This window comes from Sinocyclocheilus grahami, unplaced genomic scaffold (genome assembly GCF_001515645.1).
Source record: "Sinocyclocheilus grahami isolate Dianchi unplaced genomic scaffold, SAMN03320097.WGS_v1.1 scaffold284.1, whole genome shotgun sequence".
Taxonomy (NCBI): domain Eukaryota; kingdom Metazoa; phylum Chordata; class Actinopteri; order Cypriniformes; family Cyprinidae; genus Sinocyclocheilus; species Sinocyclocheilus grahami.
In genome coordinates this window covers 1186213-1202521 of record NW_015505463.1, presented here as the reverse complement: position 1 = coordinate 1202521, position 16309 = coordinate 1186213, and the positions used below count along the sequence as shown (strand labels likewise).

At 37.5% G+C, this 16309-nt stretch overlaps 1 protein-coding gene across 1 annotated transcript in view; it reads right to left on the bottom strand.

Moving 5' to 3' along the window:
• Window positions 1-1189: 1189 nt before the first annotated feature.
• LOC107600477 (cingulin-like protein 1) overlaps window positions 1190-16309 on the bottom strand; it is a 52577-nt gene continuing 37457 nt past the window's right edge. Inside the window, exons 19-22 of the mRNA XM_016292384.1 lie at window positions 11164-11165; window positions 2012-2031; window positions 1628-1734; window positions 1190-1538 (exon numbers count right to left, since the gene is read on the bottom strand). Coding sequence (XP_016147870.1) covers window positions 1190-1538; window positions 1628-1734; window positions 2012-2031; window positions 11164-11165 — 478 coding nt within the window. The remainder of the gene's footprint in view (window positions 1539-1627; window positions 1735-2011; window positions 2032-11163; window positions 11166-16309) is intronic.

The following is a 16309-nucleotide window of genomic DNA, read 5'->3' as shown; positions in this document are numbered from 1 at the left end:
CGGGTCTGCAGATGGATATATCTCCTTTCCTTAGCAGTGACAATGTTTCATGCACATTCAGCAGCACCCACTCCATATGTCTCCCCACCTGCTGCTGCAGCTGCAATGAAGCATGTTCTCCCATAGAGAGCTCCATTATTCAGTTTGGTTTCTCGACACGGAACAGAATCTGCCTACAACACCATGAAATCTGCACCAGCATTGACTATTTTACTACGCCTTAAAACTTTTTTTATTTTTCATTTTCCACTCAGTAAAGTCCGAGACAACTAGAGATCATTTGGATGCACATGCCTAGCTAACCAATATAAAGATTTTACAAATCCCAAATCCACCAAGTTGTAGGCTTGGACATTTTATTTATTGAACAATATACCCAGTAATGTGTAAATATAGTGCTCAGTGAGTGAAAAATATTAATACCAAATGTAGTCTATAAACCTTCATCCGCAGTCATCATAAAAGATGATGTGATTTTGGCAACTGAAGTGAGTCTTCAGAAAAGTGCATTAACACATTAACACTTCGAACAATCACAGGGGCCTGCTTCCTCTCAACAGTCTGTGCATGGGTAATGCACTCTGGTCTACAACAATGGGGCTCTATAACCAATGCTTTTTTTAAACTGGCATACTGAATGTTTCGAGTCGTCAAAATCAGGTGAATTGGAGTCTTTGCATCAGTAACCCCAGGGGAAAAAGTGCAACAGAGAGTGAGACCACTAATGTCTACAACTCTCTTAGTACAAATGAAAAAAAAAACATTTAAATACAATACACATTGAAGCAAAAAAAAACACAAGTACTGAGCTTTGATCACAAATGATAGCTACCATCATTCCCTTTCTTTAAAAAAACCCCCTCATATATAGAGCCTATTATTGAGTTTTTTTATATAACAAAATAATATTTGGCGTAATACACTTTAGAAAATAATCTAAATATGGTCTCAGAAAATGGAAATATAAATAGATAATTGTAAAATATAGAAAGCTGTCACATAAAATCACTAGTTTTTTGGTAAACAAAGCAAAATAGAGCGCATCAATATATACTACCAAAATAAGTTCTTCACAGATCAGTTGGTTATTTATATATACTGTACTGTAATGTTACATAAACAGTAAAAAACAACAACAATACTTCATGTCCCATAAGCTTCTGCCACTGCCATTTTAGTAAAACTTTATTCAGTCAATGTTCATTTTAGAGCTCATCTCCATCAGCTTCATAAAAGGAGTGTAGATCTGTGACGGGCTGGTTCTCGCTCTAGGACTGGTGGTAGAGGACAGTTCTGAGCCTGTTGGAGATTTGGAGTCCCCGTCTTCATGGCTGGTCTGAACATAACTTGAAGACAGAGGTGCCGTTTGTGTGGGACTGGTTGCAGTTTCTTGTGTATGTACTACACTGGAGCTCAGCATTGTGCTGTACTGACCAGGAGTGTATTTAAGAAGACTATAGTTCAGTCTGCTAGAGGATCTTGGGGCTGATGAGATGGGGCTGGGTTGGACAGGAGTGATATCCGGCAGCTCCTCAGATCTATGCACACAGGGAGAGCATGTGAGTAAAGGTATGGCCTTGAAAGCAGTTTTAAATTTCTTATGGCAAGGTGATCTTGTGCTCATTACCTAATGGGGAGGTCACAGCCAACTCCAATGTCCCGGGTGGCTACTTTAGTCTCAGATGCTCTCTGTATAGACATAAAATACTTCAACTTGTCTCCTAACTCATTATTCTAGGAAAAGAAGCAAAGCAAAGGACAGAGTCAGACCATAGGCATGGGAAATGAAGTAGAGAATTAATTTCACAGACATAAAGAGGACACTGGACAAAGACTGATTCAGTTTAGATGTGTGAGAAATCTGAATGACAACCAAAGGGACTCAAAAGAGCCCAGCTGACAGAACAGCAATGAATTCAAGAATAGTCACATTCAGGATGCTTATTCCAACCAAGCTGTGCCTTTCTAGATTGGTAAAGACGAGGGGCATGTAAAAATCACATCTTGTTACATGGAAACAGTTGCTCTTACCTCACATTCCACTATGGCAATCCTGTCCAGCAGCTCAGAAATGAACATATCCTTCTGTGCAACTTTTGCTTTCAATGTTTCAACCTGCAGAATTGTTTGTTTGTTTTATAATTAAAAAGATTGAATTACAATAATGGTGTCATGATTTATTGAAAGCATATGTTTGTTTTGGATTCATTTTGTGTGCATAGTATACTCTTTATTAACAGAACGAACAGTCTATCTGTAAATCCTCACCTCCTCTATCATGGCCTTGACCTTCCTCTGTTGAGAGAACACCATGTCGTTGAGATGCTTTATTCGCTCTCTCAGTTCTGCTGCTTCTTCTTTCAGCTGCTCAGACCTGAGAAAGAACATGTTGCTTAGGAGTGATATAACATACGCAATAAAATACTAAAATACAACCCAGTATTATTGGGTATTGTTCAGTATTATAGGCCAAGAGTATTATTGGTATTTTTTTTTCTGAGGAGACTAAATGAAAACATTTTTAAGAGAACCCCCCCCAAACAAACAAACCTAAAAATAAGATTTCTGCAATTAATCGTGATAACATAAAAATGTATAAACCTAAATGTATTTTCACACTGAATCTCCAAATGAATGTAGAAACAACATAAAGACAGTATTTTAAAACAATATTTTTTACACTAAATACTATAAATGAAGGCCAGTATCACTGATGCCAGTACTGATTCATTTTTTTCTGGGAATAAAACCAGTAATTATAGCCATTCACCATTACAGTATAACTGAAGGCCAGGGCTAAACTACAAATTATTAGACTAGTTCTTATTGATCAATTATTAACAATTACATAACATTGAAAATATTATAACTACTTTTAATTTAAGTGAACCTTAAACAATATTCACGCAAACCCATTATAATAAATGTGACATTTAGCCATGCTTTTCATACAGTGTGTTTGGTGATGTTTTAGTCTCTGTCAATCAGGTATCAAGGATGTAAGGAACATGTAAGACATGCTCAAGTAACATAGCTTCTTCAAAAAATAGGGGGAAATCAATTCTGGTTATTTGAGTTTATTTTAACGCATTAAAAAGCAAATATGAATCGCAGAAATTCATGCATTATATTTCTTTGCCCTACTTATACTTATTACAGTTATGGTATCTGGTTATTATAGATCTTAAACTGTCCACGGAAACCATCCTGAATTAAGGAAATATGCCACTGGTTTCAGACACAAACTTAGTATAGTTTAGGTATACATTAAATGTCTTACTGTTTGGCCATAGCTTTGTCTGCATGGTCAGTTTGGTCCAAACCATGTAAGCGTTGTTCACATTCACAAAGCTTTTTTATCAGGTCACCCTTCTCCTGTTATAAAGAGAGATGTGCTGTATAAAAAGTTTTTTTTTCAGGGGTAACAGGTAAAGGCTGAGCCAACTGATATTATTTACCTGAGCCATACAGTTTAGTAGCCTCTCCACCTCAGTAATTCTTTGATCTCTTTCAGCAATCTTTGCCTCAGCTATCTGAGCATTCCTCTCCGCCTCCTCAAGCCTCCTCATGTAGTCATCAAGCTGTGCCTGCGGACATAAAGGTCAGAACTACAGTCATTTATTTGCCTCTGTTCATCAGTCTTCATCATCATTCTCTCTGAAATCTTCACTTTTACCACTAGGTGGCACCCTTACTTATATAAAAAAACAATTCTAAATTTTTCTCGCTTCCCTGGTGAATAACTACAGATGTTTCCTGTTATGAGATTGGAATCCTTACGCCCTGCTTGTGAAATATAATACAAATGTAGTCTTTTTACAGTGTGTCTGTAGGTATTACAATCTTTCAAAGGTCACACACATTAAAGCGAATGCATTTGTCACATTAGCATGCAGCTCACGTTGAACTAGTTGGACAGTAAGGCATTGTGAGTGTCTGTTTGTTTGGTTATATCTGTACCTGCAGAGCCTCTATCTCCTCTCTGTACTTCCTCTGCTGTTCTTGCAGCTGTTCCTCATATTCCCTCTGTAGCTGAGCACTCAACTCTTTCAAAGCTTGAGTCTTGGCCTCCTGAGAAGTCTCCACCTACATACAAAAAGCTACTTAGTTGTCACATGTTAATAACCATGCTATTTATGTAAAACAATTGACATTTTTAACTTTTAAACACAAATATTCCATGTACAGTACACGCTTAAAAATAAAGGTTTCAAAAAAATAAGGTTTTCACAGCAAGGCTGGATTCCTCAAAGACCCTTTCAGTGAACCCATTTTTTTCTTAGTGTGAAGAACATTATAGTAGTCTAAAGACAGAGGTGTAAAGTATCGGAGTAAATGTACTTAGTTACTGTACTTGCGTATCTTTTCGGGTACTTTGTAGTTGTACTGAGTATCAAAGATATTAGCAACTTTTACTCTTTACTCCACTACATTTCTGAATGAGTATCTGTACTCTTTACTCCACTACATTTGAACTGAGTGTTGCAGTTACAAATGACATTTTGCATGGACCTAGCTTTTTCTGCGGCAGTTTATTTCTGCTACAAAAGACGTGATAATGCCTGCTACAGGTCACTGCAATTACTGCGTTTTGCCCTTACTCACCCAAACTTGTCAACAAGGCTACTTTATGTGAATGCGAGTTCCTTAGCAAGTATTTGTGAATCAGAGGTGTTTTATGTATGAGATGAGGACATGACTGCAGCCGGCAATGAGGCCCAAACCATCACATCCACTGCTAGAAGACTTCGGCTTTTTAATTTTACTTAACATTATTTTATTTATCCATTATACTGAAGAGACCTTTTTGAAAGATATTGTTTTTTGTTTGTTTGTTTTGTTTTGTAATTTTGAGGTGTTCAGTTTTATTTTGGTTTTAGAAAATAAACGTGATTGCTCTCCTCACAAATCAACTCTTTCTTGTTTTTGTTTCATGCTCTCTGTGCCTTGCCGTTTGCCAGTCATTCTGTTCTTTGTTCCCTTTGGTTTTTGGTTTATTGTTTGTTCTAGTTTTCCCATGAAATACCTGCACATAGATCCTTGCCTCTACCTGTTACAGTTTATCACTGGCATGTCTCTTTGACTAGTGCGTCTTTGAGCCTATATTTAGTATAAGTAAAATACTTAAGTACTGTTAAAATCAGATACTCTAAGACTTTTACTCAAGTTGTTTTGGAATTGGTGACTTGTAACGTGTAGTGGAGTAATTTTCACTGTAAGGTATCTGTACTTTTACTCGAGTATGGTTTTTAGGTACTCTTTACACCTCTGTCTAAAGAACCTTTTTTTCACTATAAAGAACCTTTTTGTGCATTAAAGGTTCTTCATGGAACCATAGACACCAATAAATAACCTTTATTTTTAATAGTGTCATCTCTCAATTAATATGAGGTTGAAAAACTTTATATACAATCATTTGAAAAAATAAAAATAAGAACATAAAAAACATTTTTAGATGAAGTGTAGCATGTCACACCGCAGGACACTGCTGTCACCACAAGATTCCTGTTGTAAATTGTGTCCATGCTTTATCGCCAATATGTGTTAGATCTCTGTTATCTACCATGAAATGTTTCTCTGTATTTAAAGAGTAATGTTTCACTAACAAAAAGGAACAAAGTACCATGGTATTAGGATGTCTGTAACATGACGGGTCTGCATAATAATAAAAGTGCTGTGTAATATGTGTTTGTGTGTGCACCTGATGTTTGAGAGACTGGTTTGCGGCCTGTGCTGCTGCTAGCTGTCTTTCCGTTTCCTTGAGTTTTTCCTCTGTCTTCTCCAACGAGCTGCGCACAGCTTTCTTCTCATCTCTGTTCCCCACACGATTTTGACAGCTTTCCAGCAATGATTTCTAAAACAGCCATCATCAACAGCAGCAGCACATAAGCATGATATCAATCATATGGACAAATATACAGGTACTTTCTAAAAGCATGCGTATGCTGGCAGTAAAAAACTGTTTTTTTTTACATCTTTCACTTGTGACATTTAAATGTTGACTAACAGCAAGCATGTTGACTACAAAAACAATGTCAAGAGTCTTTCTGAACAGAACAAGCCTTTGTCAGTTGGCAGTGACCACATTGATTGTGTACCTGTAGATCAATGTTTGCTGATATGAGGGAGCTGTTCATGTGGTCAAAGCTCTCCATAGCTACCCTTCTCGTCCTCACCTCTGACTCAAGGTAACGCTTATGAGAGTTGGCTGCCTGGGACAAACACAGTCAGCACATTGAGAACTTGTCATACCACTGTAAAATGTATTTTTATGAAGCCTGACAGGGTAAGGTTTTGTGGTAGATAATATCACACAGCTCTATGGAAAACTGATTGGTTAACTGCAACAACCAGGTAACTGAAATTAGGCCCTGCTTTCATGTCTCTTGTATCACTCCATGGACTTGCTCTCTCTTGTTTCATACAAACACAACTGCCAAATTTTTGCACTGATTGTTGCATCCCTCCAAACTGGCCATACATGCGCTCTCTGACCTTTTCCAAAGAGTCACGTACCTATGAGAAAAGAAAGATGGTTTTTAGTTATCTGCTTGTATGTACATTCCTGAATAACATGCAAACTAGTCTTCTAGTTGCAAATTACAGTTAGCTAGGTACCAAAAGAAAAGTCTCTGAGTTTACCTCTCTGATGTACCTCATCTCATCCCTCAGGGGACTGACAGACCACTCGCGTGCCATCACTTCCTGTTGGTGGCTGGTGCCTGTGCTCTGCACCACGCCATAAACTCTGGACCCGTGCTGAGCAGGCTGGTCCCGACCGATGCCATTGGTCATGGGGTGCTGGGGGAATAGGACCACAGGGCTCAGATTTCAGCTTGTGAATGTGTTTAAAAGGAGAGTGTGACACTGTTGTGTTTACAGCTGTGAAGACCAATGTCACCGAGTGCGTGTATGCCTTTTGGAACATCCTGGTTGTAAAATTAGATTGAGACTGATAGACTTTATTTGCGAGTGACACACTTTGGTATTTTAAGCATTGCTGCTGTGTTCACGATGGTTGGGATGCAGACAGTCAGAATGGTCCTCAGCAAGGGTGTCATATTTCTGCATGCCAGTCGGAAAGAATAAAAACACTCTTTTATATCCACAGGTAACCAATGTTACAGATTGTTGAGGTTAAGGCATTATCAGAGGTTTTGCCCTTGCCAGATGTCTTCGTGCAACAATTCAAGTTCTACTTCTAAAAAGCTTTCCTGTTTATGAGAAACCATATTCCATCTCTTACATGGGTGCTATTTTCACATCGTACTGAGGTGAAAGAACACTGATGAAGTCCAGCTGTGATCACACACTCAGGGTGTGGTATTCCCCTTTCTCTTCTCAGGCCATAGTTTCTCAGAACTGTAATCTCATTCATGGCATGACCACACCTCCTCAGCGCTCCTCTCCAAAACAAAGCTCTCAGCTTCCTCACTGACAGAGACCGAATTCTATATGAGAATAACTCTTTTAGAATATAGAATGAGATGTTGAGAAAACACAATTAATGTTTCCATCTGATTCGGACTGAATGGGGAGCAACGTGTGGGAGTGGGTGGAGATAAGACAGAACAATGATGCCAGTGTTGTTCATGGCCTTCTGCACTGGACCTCACTGAACTTGACAGATAATCCACAAAAACACAAGCCCATGAGACTAAATTTGAGGTACTCAAACAGGGGAGAGTCATTTAAAATGTTGAAAACAGGACCTTATGCGTAGTGATATGAGTTATGTGTAGAGATATGTGTGGATCATTTTGGGGATTTAATTTAGCCAAATAAATCTAACAGAGAGATTAACCTTCTGGGGTGGCCATCCTGATACTACAGTGCAGCATTCTAGCTTTTAAAAAATGGTTACTTCATAATAAAATATTAAAGGGATAGTTCACCAAAAAAATTACAGTTCTGACATCAATTACTCACCTTCTTGTTGCTCCAAAAATGAACTTTTCCACGACATTCTAATTTATTGAGATGCACCTGTAAAATTGTAAAATAACATTTGTAAAGGCATTAGTTTTACATGACATGATAAAAATGATTCAAACATGAAAAAAGTCTTACTGTTTTGAAACAACATGAAGGTGAGTAAAAGAGGACAAAACTTTCAATTTTAGGTGAACTATATCTTTAAATTAAACAGTTGGAAGTTACTTTTGTAGACAACACAAATAATTTTATTCTCTGCATACTATGCACCTCTACTAAAGTGCCTAACCTTACAATGACAGACAACTCTAACAAAGTTCAGCTGCATTAAACTTTCATGCTCATTTTGACAATATGTCTGTGCACAATATTAATATACAAATATAGCATATCTGTCATCTTAGCCTAAGTAATAAAAGCATGTGTTTTCCCTGTTTCATATTCTACCTTGCTCATGTAATCCTACTGATTGAATTGAACACTATTCAATGAGCTCTATTGTTGTTGTATAAAGATATGCTCGAGGGTGTAAACTAAAGTCTAGCATCTGTGTTTTAATGAACAGTATGTCTGTTTGCATGCAGTGGGAAGTGATGGTGCAGCTACCCACTCCAACTTTGCTGAGACCAGTGACGTCGTCATTCATTGCCGTTACTGAGAAATACTGGTCCTGGATCAATGTGAATTTCAGGCCTTCCTGTAATCCCACAGGTGTAACTCTGGCAATTCAGGCCACAAGTAGACTAGCATCCCACGGAGGATAGGATTACACACAGACACACCCATCTTAATTTTGCAGTGGTTTCTTGTCTTGGTTCTTTGTTATGGCAGTAATAGAATATCTTAAATGTTAAATGAAGTCTTCTCTAGTCTTCGCACTTAACTACCCAGACTGCCATTTCTCAATTCTCTTCCTTTGACCTGGTTTCACTTTTGTACAGTTATGTCTCTAATTATGTTGCAAAGGACTACATTCAGTATAAAAGGCCTCTATATTTCAAATCTATGCAAAATCCCAAATGTAAACCTTGACTATCACCCAGATACCAAATATTCATACCTGGAATGTTTTCCTACGCATATCCAAATAAGTAACATTAACATAAAGGCTAAATGAAACTTAAATATTCTCAAATATGTTGACAATGAAAACTCATTAGAAGCTCATTTAAATTCCTAAAAGTGCAGTCGCATTAGCAAATTTTCAGCAAAGTTTCAATGGGAGGAAATGTCAAGAGTCCATCATCAATAATGAAACAATGTATGAAGTACCACTCACATAAAGGTCACTTTCAAACGAAGCCGCTTTCTGTTGGCAAATTTGTGTGACAAACTTGAACTCTGTGTGGGTAGTGTGACTGTAGTGTAGTCTTTCAGCCTCACTTGAAATTCACAATAGAATTGGCCATTAGCAATTCTTCATCAGGCAGGCCTGGGTTTTGTGTTTTGATGCTGCACACAGCAAAATGGCCACAGCTGGCCCTTCCCATGAGACAGACACTGATAAAACCATCAACAGTTTTAAGTTGGCAGAGCTCCTGGATTTCTACTTCTCATTATAATACAGTATCTGGGTTGTGAAAGAGCATGATGTTCCCAAAGCAGCTCCTATCAGAGACCAAACAGGGCGGATATCAATTGAACTTCAAGGACTAAGAGCTGCAGGGTGCAAGTTCCTGGCCAAGGTACAGATCAAACCTCTCATGTACATGCAGACACACCTCTCTTGACTTCTTTCCCAGTACACCACTGTCTGTAGAAGGCCTATTGCAACTACTGTCAAATACACAAATTAATTTGTCACATAGACTAACCTGTATATGTAAACAAGCTTAAATTAACTTTACCTCCCTTGGTAAATAGGTGACTCAATTTCATGAGCTTTGTTTCGTGGGAGTCTGAACTTTGGGGGCAGGAGGTATTTATCTGCATGAAGCCTAACTTGCTTCTAAACATATAGGCTTAGTAAGTAAAGTGGCATTTAACTATGAATTCTTTGCATGTAGTTCCAAGAATGCAGGTTTATCTGCATGTTTTTTATCAGTAAAGGTGCGTGGCATGTTACAGGCTAGGCAGTATGGATCTATGATGCACAAACCAAGTGACAGACCAAAAAGAAGGACACAGTCTTTGATTTAGCTCTGTGAAACACTGACCAAACATTTCCCCTTTCTGAAATTCCATCTTGCACATGCTTAAAAAGTAAGCCTAAAGGTAAATCCTTTAATGAACCCTATAATTATTACTATTGTGTTTATTTTTGATTACTTTTGTCTATCATCTTTCATATATACAATGTAAATATAAATAAATATCCACACTACCATTCAAATGTTTGCAGCCCAGTAAGACTTTTTAAAATTGCTATTTGCACTTCTGGTTAGATGCTAACTGCATTTCATTGACTCTGTACTTGTACTATGCACAATGACAATAAAGTTGAATCTAATCTAATCTAATCTTGCAACAATTAAAAAAGTATGAATATGGGTAGTATGGATGAAATCCTGACGTACTATATCGGCCATGTTGTCACTGTTACATGGCCTACCAGTGTCAAAAGCATTAATCGGATGCACACTTCAGAATCTCGCTGAAAATAGTAGTTCATCTGGGTACTTTTTGCTTTTCATGTTTTAAGAATACTTTGAATTCGGACAAACTACTTGTATCACTTACTGGTTTTCTCCTACTATACAGTAGGGAAGCATGCATATTCAAACACAGTGAGATTGTTCATTTTTGGGTGAACTATCCCTTTAATAATTGTAATTATAATAAATTACCTGTAAATTACCTCTAATAAAAAAACTTGCGCAGACGCCAATTGATGTTGCAGTCAGGCTGCACTGCAGATGCCTTGAACTTTGCTTGAGGAAATCTTTAATCTATGTGATTTTATTTGCTTAACATATCTCAAAGTGCACAAGTTGTAGGTCAATCATTAATCTTGGAAACAGATAGTCTACTACATGACCCAGTGTAATCATTAAACCTCCATTTTTGTGAGATTCACCCCTTGGAAAACGAATACAGGTTATAAATCTTGCATCTTATTGCTTTTCCCCCCCATTACAACAGACCTTGATCCAATTTAATCTTTATCACAGGGATAAATGGGCCATTTGAGTCACAACCAATTTTTTGAACATGACAAAGGTCTTGAATATCTAGAAATCCATGATCAGCTCAAGCAGCATGTGAAAGATCACAGGGATTATATTTCACGCCTTTCATGATGGAAAACAGGATCCCTTTTGGACTGGTATCCTACTGGAGAAGGTTTGCTAGTCCCATTCAATCCAACAGTGCTCAATGAGGCACCAAAGAAGTACTTAAATAACCATTGAGCATTGTGTTCATCACTGTTTCTGCAGGTGAACTGTGCCTATATTTTGCTGTCATTTTAATAATAAAAGTTGTCCAATTAATTAATTAATCAATTAATTAACAAGCTGCCCATATATGGTGATATATCTAGAGGAGAGTGCTGTAACTTCATGCATAGGTTATCTTCTATGAAGTTTAGTTCTACATATACAATATTGATAAGACATATCCTTACTACAAATACGCAGATTCTTCTTGAAAAAGGTGAGTCGACTCGTGTGCCTAACAAGTAGGAGAATCGATTCTCCTGTTCTCACACAAACCTTTTCCGAGTAGGGCTACAGGGCAGGCATCTTTCTATTAGATTTTATTTCCCGATATCGTTGGTTCGCTTAGGTGTTTTTGTAGTGATGATGTACTTTGAAAGCATACATTTATAATCTTATTTACTCACATGAGATGACTCCGTCATATCAGGAGACAAATAGACAGTGGATTATTATTTCACAGGAGCTGGGCTGCCAAGTGCGTCGTGAGGGCCCCCGAATTTCTCCAATGCTATCGGAGTAACAGTCGACTGAGTTGAAACCTTGACTCTATAATTAATGTCTACTTTTGTATATGAAGCGATTCTACTATCAGAATCGACTCCACTATAAAACTTGATTCTTTTGTTCCAATGACTCTTTCTTAAAGCGGCAGTCCATAAGACGTGACGTAATGATGCAGTGCCATGCTCGAATTTCCCGCAAAAACCTACCCGTATCACTCAAATTAGAAAACATTATTATAAGCTAACCGTTGTGAATCGGGCTAAAGTAAGGCAACAGTAACACTGGCTGGTTACGTACTTGCTCAAATATTGAAAGTTACGGACTGCAGCTTTAAACAGGACATTGTGATGGGCTAAGACTGTGAATTGGCGCTCCAACAGCTATCACATACCTTAAGGGGCGGTCACACTGCACTTTTCGTTCCATTGACTTCCATTCATATGCATGCGAATGCGTCATACCGGAAACGCAAACTCATGCGAAAAATTTCGCATTTCGCTGCGTTCCAAAGTTCAAGTTTGGTGAACTCTGACCTGCGAATTCGCATCACGTGAAGACGTGTGACCAGTAGAAGATCGATACGTCACTGCGTGACCTCTCTGTAAAGAAATTCAAAAATGGAGGAAGATTTGATTATAAAAATCAAATAAAAAAAGAAGCTGCATGCTTCGCGGTGTCAATGGAAACAGGCACACCTCGCTTTTTTAGAACGATGAGCTTTGTAAAAATTTACGCGTTTCAGAAAGGCGGGACATAGAGGAGAATCCAATATTACTTTATGCCACTCCGACACTGTTTTAAAAGTTTTGAACATAGAAAAATGTAAGGATTTAAATAACTCAATTTATACTTTGAAACTGAAACTGCCAGTAGGTGGCGGCAATTTAATCATTCATTCAATCGATTCGTTCAAACGGCTGAATCATTTAGGAACAAAGCAAGTGACTTGTCTTTATGAATGGGTCATTGAATCAGTGACTCATTAGATTTGTTCAAAAACGCAGATTCATTCATAAACGAAACACCGCTTTGTTTGCTTGGAGATGCCAGCGGCTCAGCTGTGGCTTTGTTTGTAAGTTGGAACAATTTACATTGACGAAATAGAGCACAATCAGACAAAAGTGTTTCTAAAATGCAAGTCACTGAACTTTTGTATCAAAATCAAAAATGTATAAAACTGTTGTATAAATTCAATATAACATTTGCAAACTCTCTTTATCAATTTACGTATAATTAATGAAACTGTCTACACTGCACACTGAATCTATTATTTACATCTTGTCTACACTTTTGTTATAATGACAGTGTTTCCCACACTCTATTTGTGGCGGCATAGGCTATATATGTAAATGAATTCTCTGCCAGCAGGAGGCGCTTGTAAAGCGGGAGAGATCGAGGTTTCCCCGGTAATGGCTGTACACAAAGCAAGCAGCGCTCCGTTCGCAAACGCTGCTTTATCAGACATTACATGCAAGATTAAATGAAAATGACATCCAAAATTTTCTGAAGACACTGTCGGATTCCTTCAGAAATACAGTGATGTAAAAACACCCGCACTGGGTTTCAACTTTGACACATGCAGTGCTCATGTTTATTCAATGAAGTCAAAGCCTTTTGGAAAATCTATTTGTGGCAGTCAGTTTTGATATTGTGGCGGGTGCCACAAATAAATCAAAGTATGGGAAACACTGTGAGAGGATATGAGCTTGAATAACTCAGCACTGAGCAAAAACTGCATTCTGCTTTCACGATCTGTGCTGTGAGGAGCAGGACGTGCAGCAACAGAGAAGCATTTCCATTGGCTGCAGTCTGGGGGTATTATGGCCGATCACAAAAGACTGCATTGCAGCAGCTAACCATAGACACAAATATCCTGCTACGTTTTTATGTGCAGAACTGAGATCGCTTTCGTAGTTTTTTGAATGGATCAAATCTAGAAATCATTTTGATTTCCAATAAAACCTAAGCAGCTGGAACTGGAATACCGGTTTTTTTTCTTCTTGCGACCCAGCCTGTTTCTTTTGACAAATTCCAATAGCACAACATGAACAAATTTTAAAACAAACTTTTTATCTACTAGCCTTTATAAACCTTCAATATTTATGTTTTATGTTAATATAGCAATTGTTAGGGATGTAATGTGGCAGAAAAGCTATTTACACCACTGTATGCTTCAAGGTCTGCAGGTTTGTAAACAGTGCTTAGTATTAAAGCACACAGTACCTGCATAAAATTGAATGGCTTTATACAGTAACTACATAAATTATTCAGGGGAGCTATTGGCTGTTTCAGAGGACAACACACATTACAGCTTTTTCCTGGCTGTGGAGTTTTCCTCATTAATGCTAAAACAGAATGTAGCATATGGCAGATGAATTCTCCCCTAGTCTGACCTGAAGATAAATCAACACAGCTGCTTTGTCTTCCTAACCATGTGACATATTCAAGTTCAAATCCATAATTTCTCACAACACAACATTACCGGTAAACACTGTTACATCCATTCAGTTCACCTCACCAGCAATTTATGCCTGATTGTCGTCACACTTAAGGAAACTCTAAGGAGTTAGAAGCATATTTACCCATTGTGTTTTTTTACGTATTGTCACCTTGCTTACCTGGTCCAACTAGATGGAGTGGATTCACTGAGGTGCAGATCAGACACATTTCTAAGATGAGGAGTGACAACAGGAAAATGAAGAAAAACAGAGAGAGGGAGAAAGCAAATGCAAATGTTTGTTTGGAGAGGTTATGTATATATCATTAAATGGAGTGGACCTAAAATTAAGCCAATTACTATCACCAGAGTTTTATTCAAAGAAAGTCAATCAGCAAATATTAACAAATAAAATGAATAACACTTGGACTGATTATCTGCTAAAGGTAGAGAAGTACTAATAAAAGACTATGTGTTATGGCATGATTTGACCAAAGAGCTAGGTCTAAAGTATTATAGAAGGAATGAGTCTGATATATTGTGTTGAGGTTGATTCCATCATTTAGGTTAGTGGGTGGCCTGTAAACCCACATAAATAAATAAAAACGTTACGTTATGCAATGTGGCACTACATTCACTGTCAAACCCACATACAGTACATTAAAAAAAAGAAATAACGTATAAAAACGTAAATTAAAAACAACAAAAGACACCTGAAAGATGTGCATGATGGCCTGCTGGTGTTGTAAACAACCACACGTATTGTTTAGCCTGCAATACTGTCTTGGAATAATCGCCTTGTTGTTATTCGTCATGACCCATGCAGCAGTTTCACCTGCGGCTGACAGGTGAGTAATTACAGCAGAATGACTGTCTAACAACATCTTACTCTGTGATGATGTCCTCACAGGAGATAAAGAAATAGAGCCGATAACTGGTTATTTGACATTTATAAGTAATACTGTCACATTAAATTCATCAAAAGTGACAGTCGGGATATTTATAATGTTACAAAAGGTTTCTATTTCAAATAAATGCTGTTCTTTTGAACTTTTTGTATAAAATGGATCCCGGTTTTAACAAAAATATTAAGCAGTACAGCTGTTTTCAATATTAAAAATAATAAGAAATGTTTCTCGAACACCAAGTCAGCATATTAGACCGATTTCTGACCGATCATGTGACACGGAAAGACACAAGAATAAATTATATTTTTTTCAATTGTAATAAAATGTTGTAATTATGAAATGAAATGTAATATTTTAACTGTATTTTTGATCAAATAAATGCAGTCTTGGTAAACATGAGAGACTTCTTTCAAAAAAAACATTCAAAAAAATCTTACTGACCCCAAACGTTAAATGGTATTTTACTACATTGGACAGTTTTATCAACTGAGAATCAATAGTTTTCCTCTAAATTAACTTCATTTAATTAACCAGCAGTAAGCCAAGTGTAGCTCAAGGGCATTTGAGAGGATAAAAAAAACAACAACATGAGCGTGAGTGGAAAATGGAAAACCAAAGACAGAAACAAAGAAAGAAAGGGCAAGAGAAAGTCCTGTTCTCCTGTGCCCTGTTTACTCTCTTTTTGTTAATCTCAAGACACAATAAAGATGAGGTCGTCCCCCAGATGAGCAAACAGTGGTGTGAATAGATGAATTTCAATTATACAAAACAAGCAAACAACTTCCTGTTCTCATTCAGATCAGTGATGGACCGGCCCCTAATAGAGACTGTCTGCTAGGGGCCACTGCACACTATTAGGATTCATTAGTGTGCTCATCATAAATTATCACTCCCGCCAGGGACAGGAGATGCCCCTGATGACTGTTCAATCAAGCATCTCCAGTCTATTTATTAGTGATGTTTGCTAAGGCAAGCATACTATTGCAATTGCCCATTCTTAGGGTTAAGGATTTGAACAATGCCCTAACCCTGTGCTTCTCAAAAAGAGGGCCTCAGTAAACTTCTAAGGGGGCCACAGGTTGACAAAATTATTAATTTATATATATATTAATATATATATATATATATATATATATATATATATA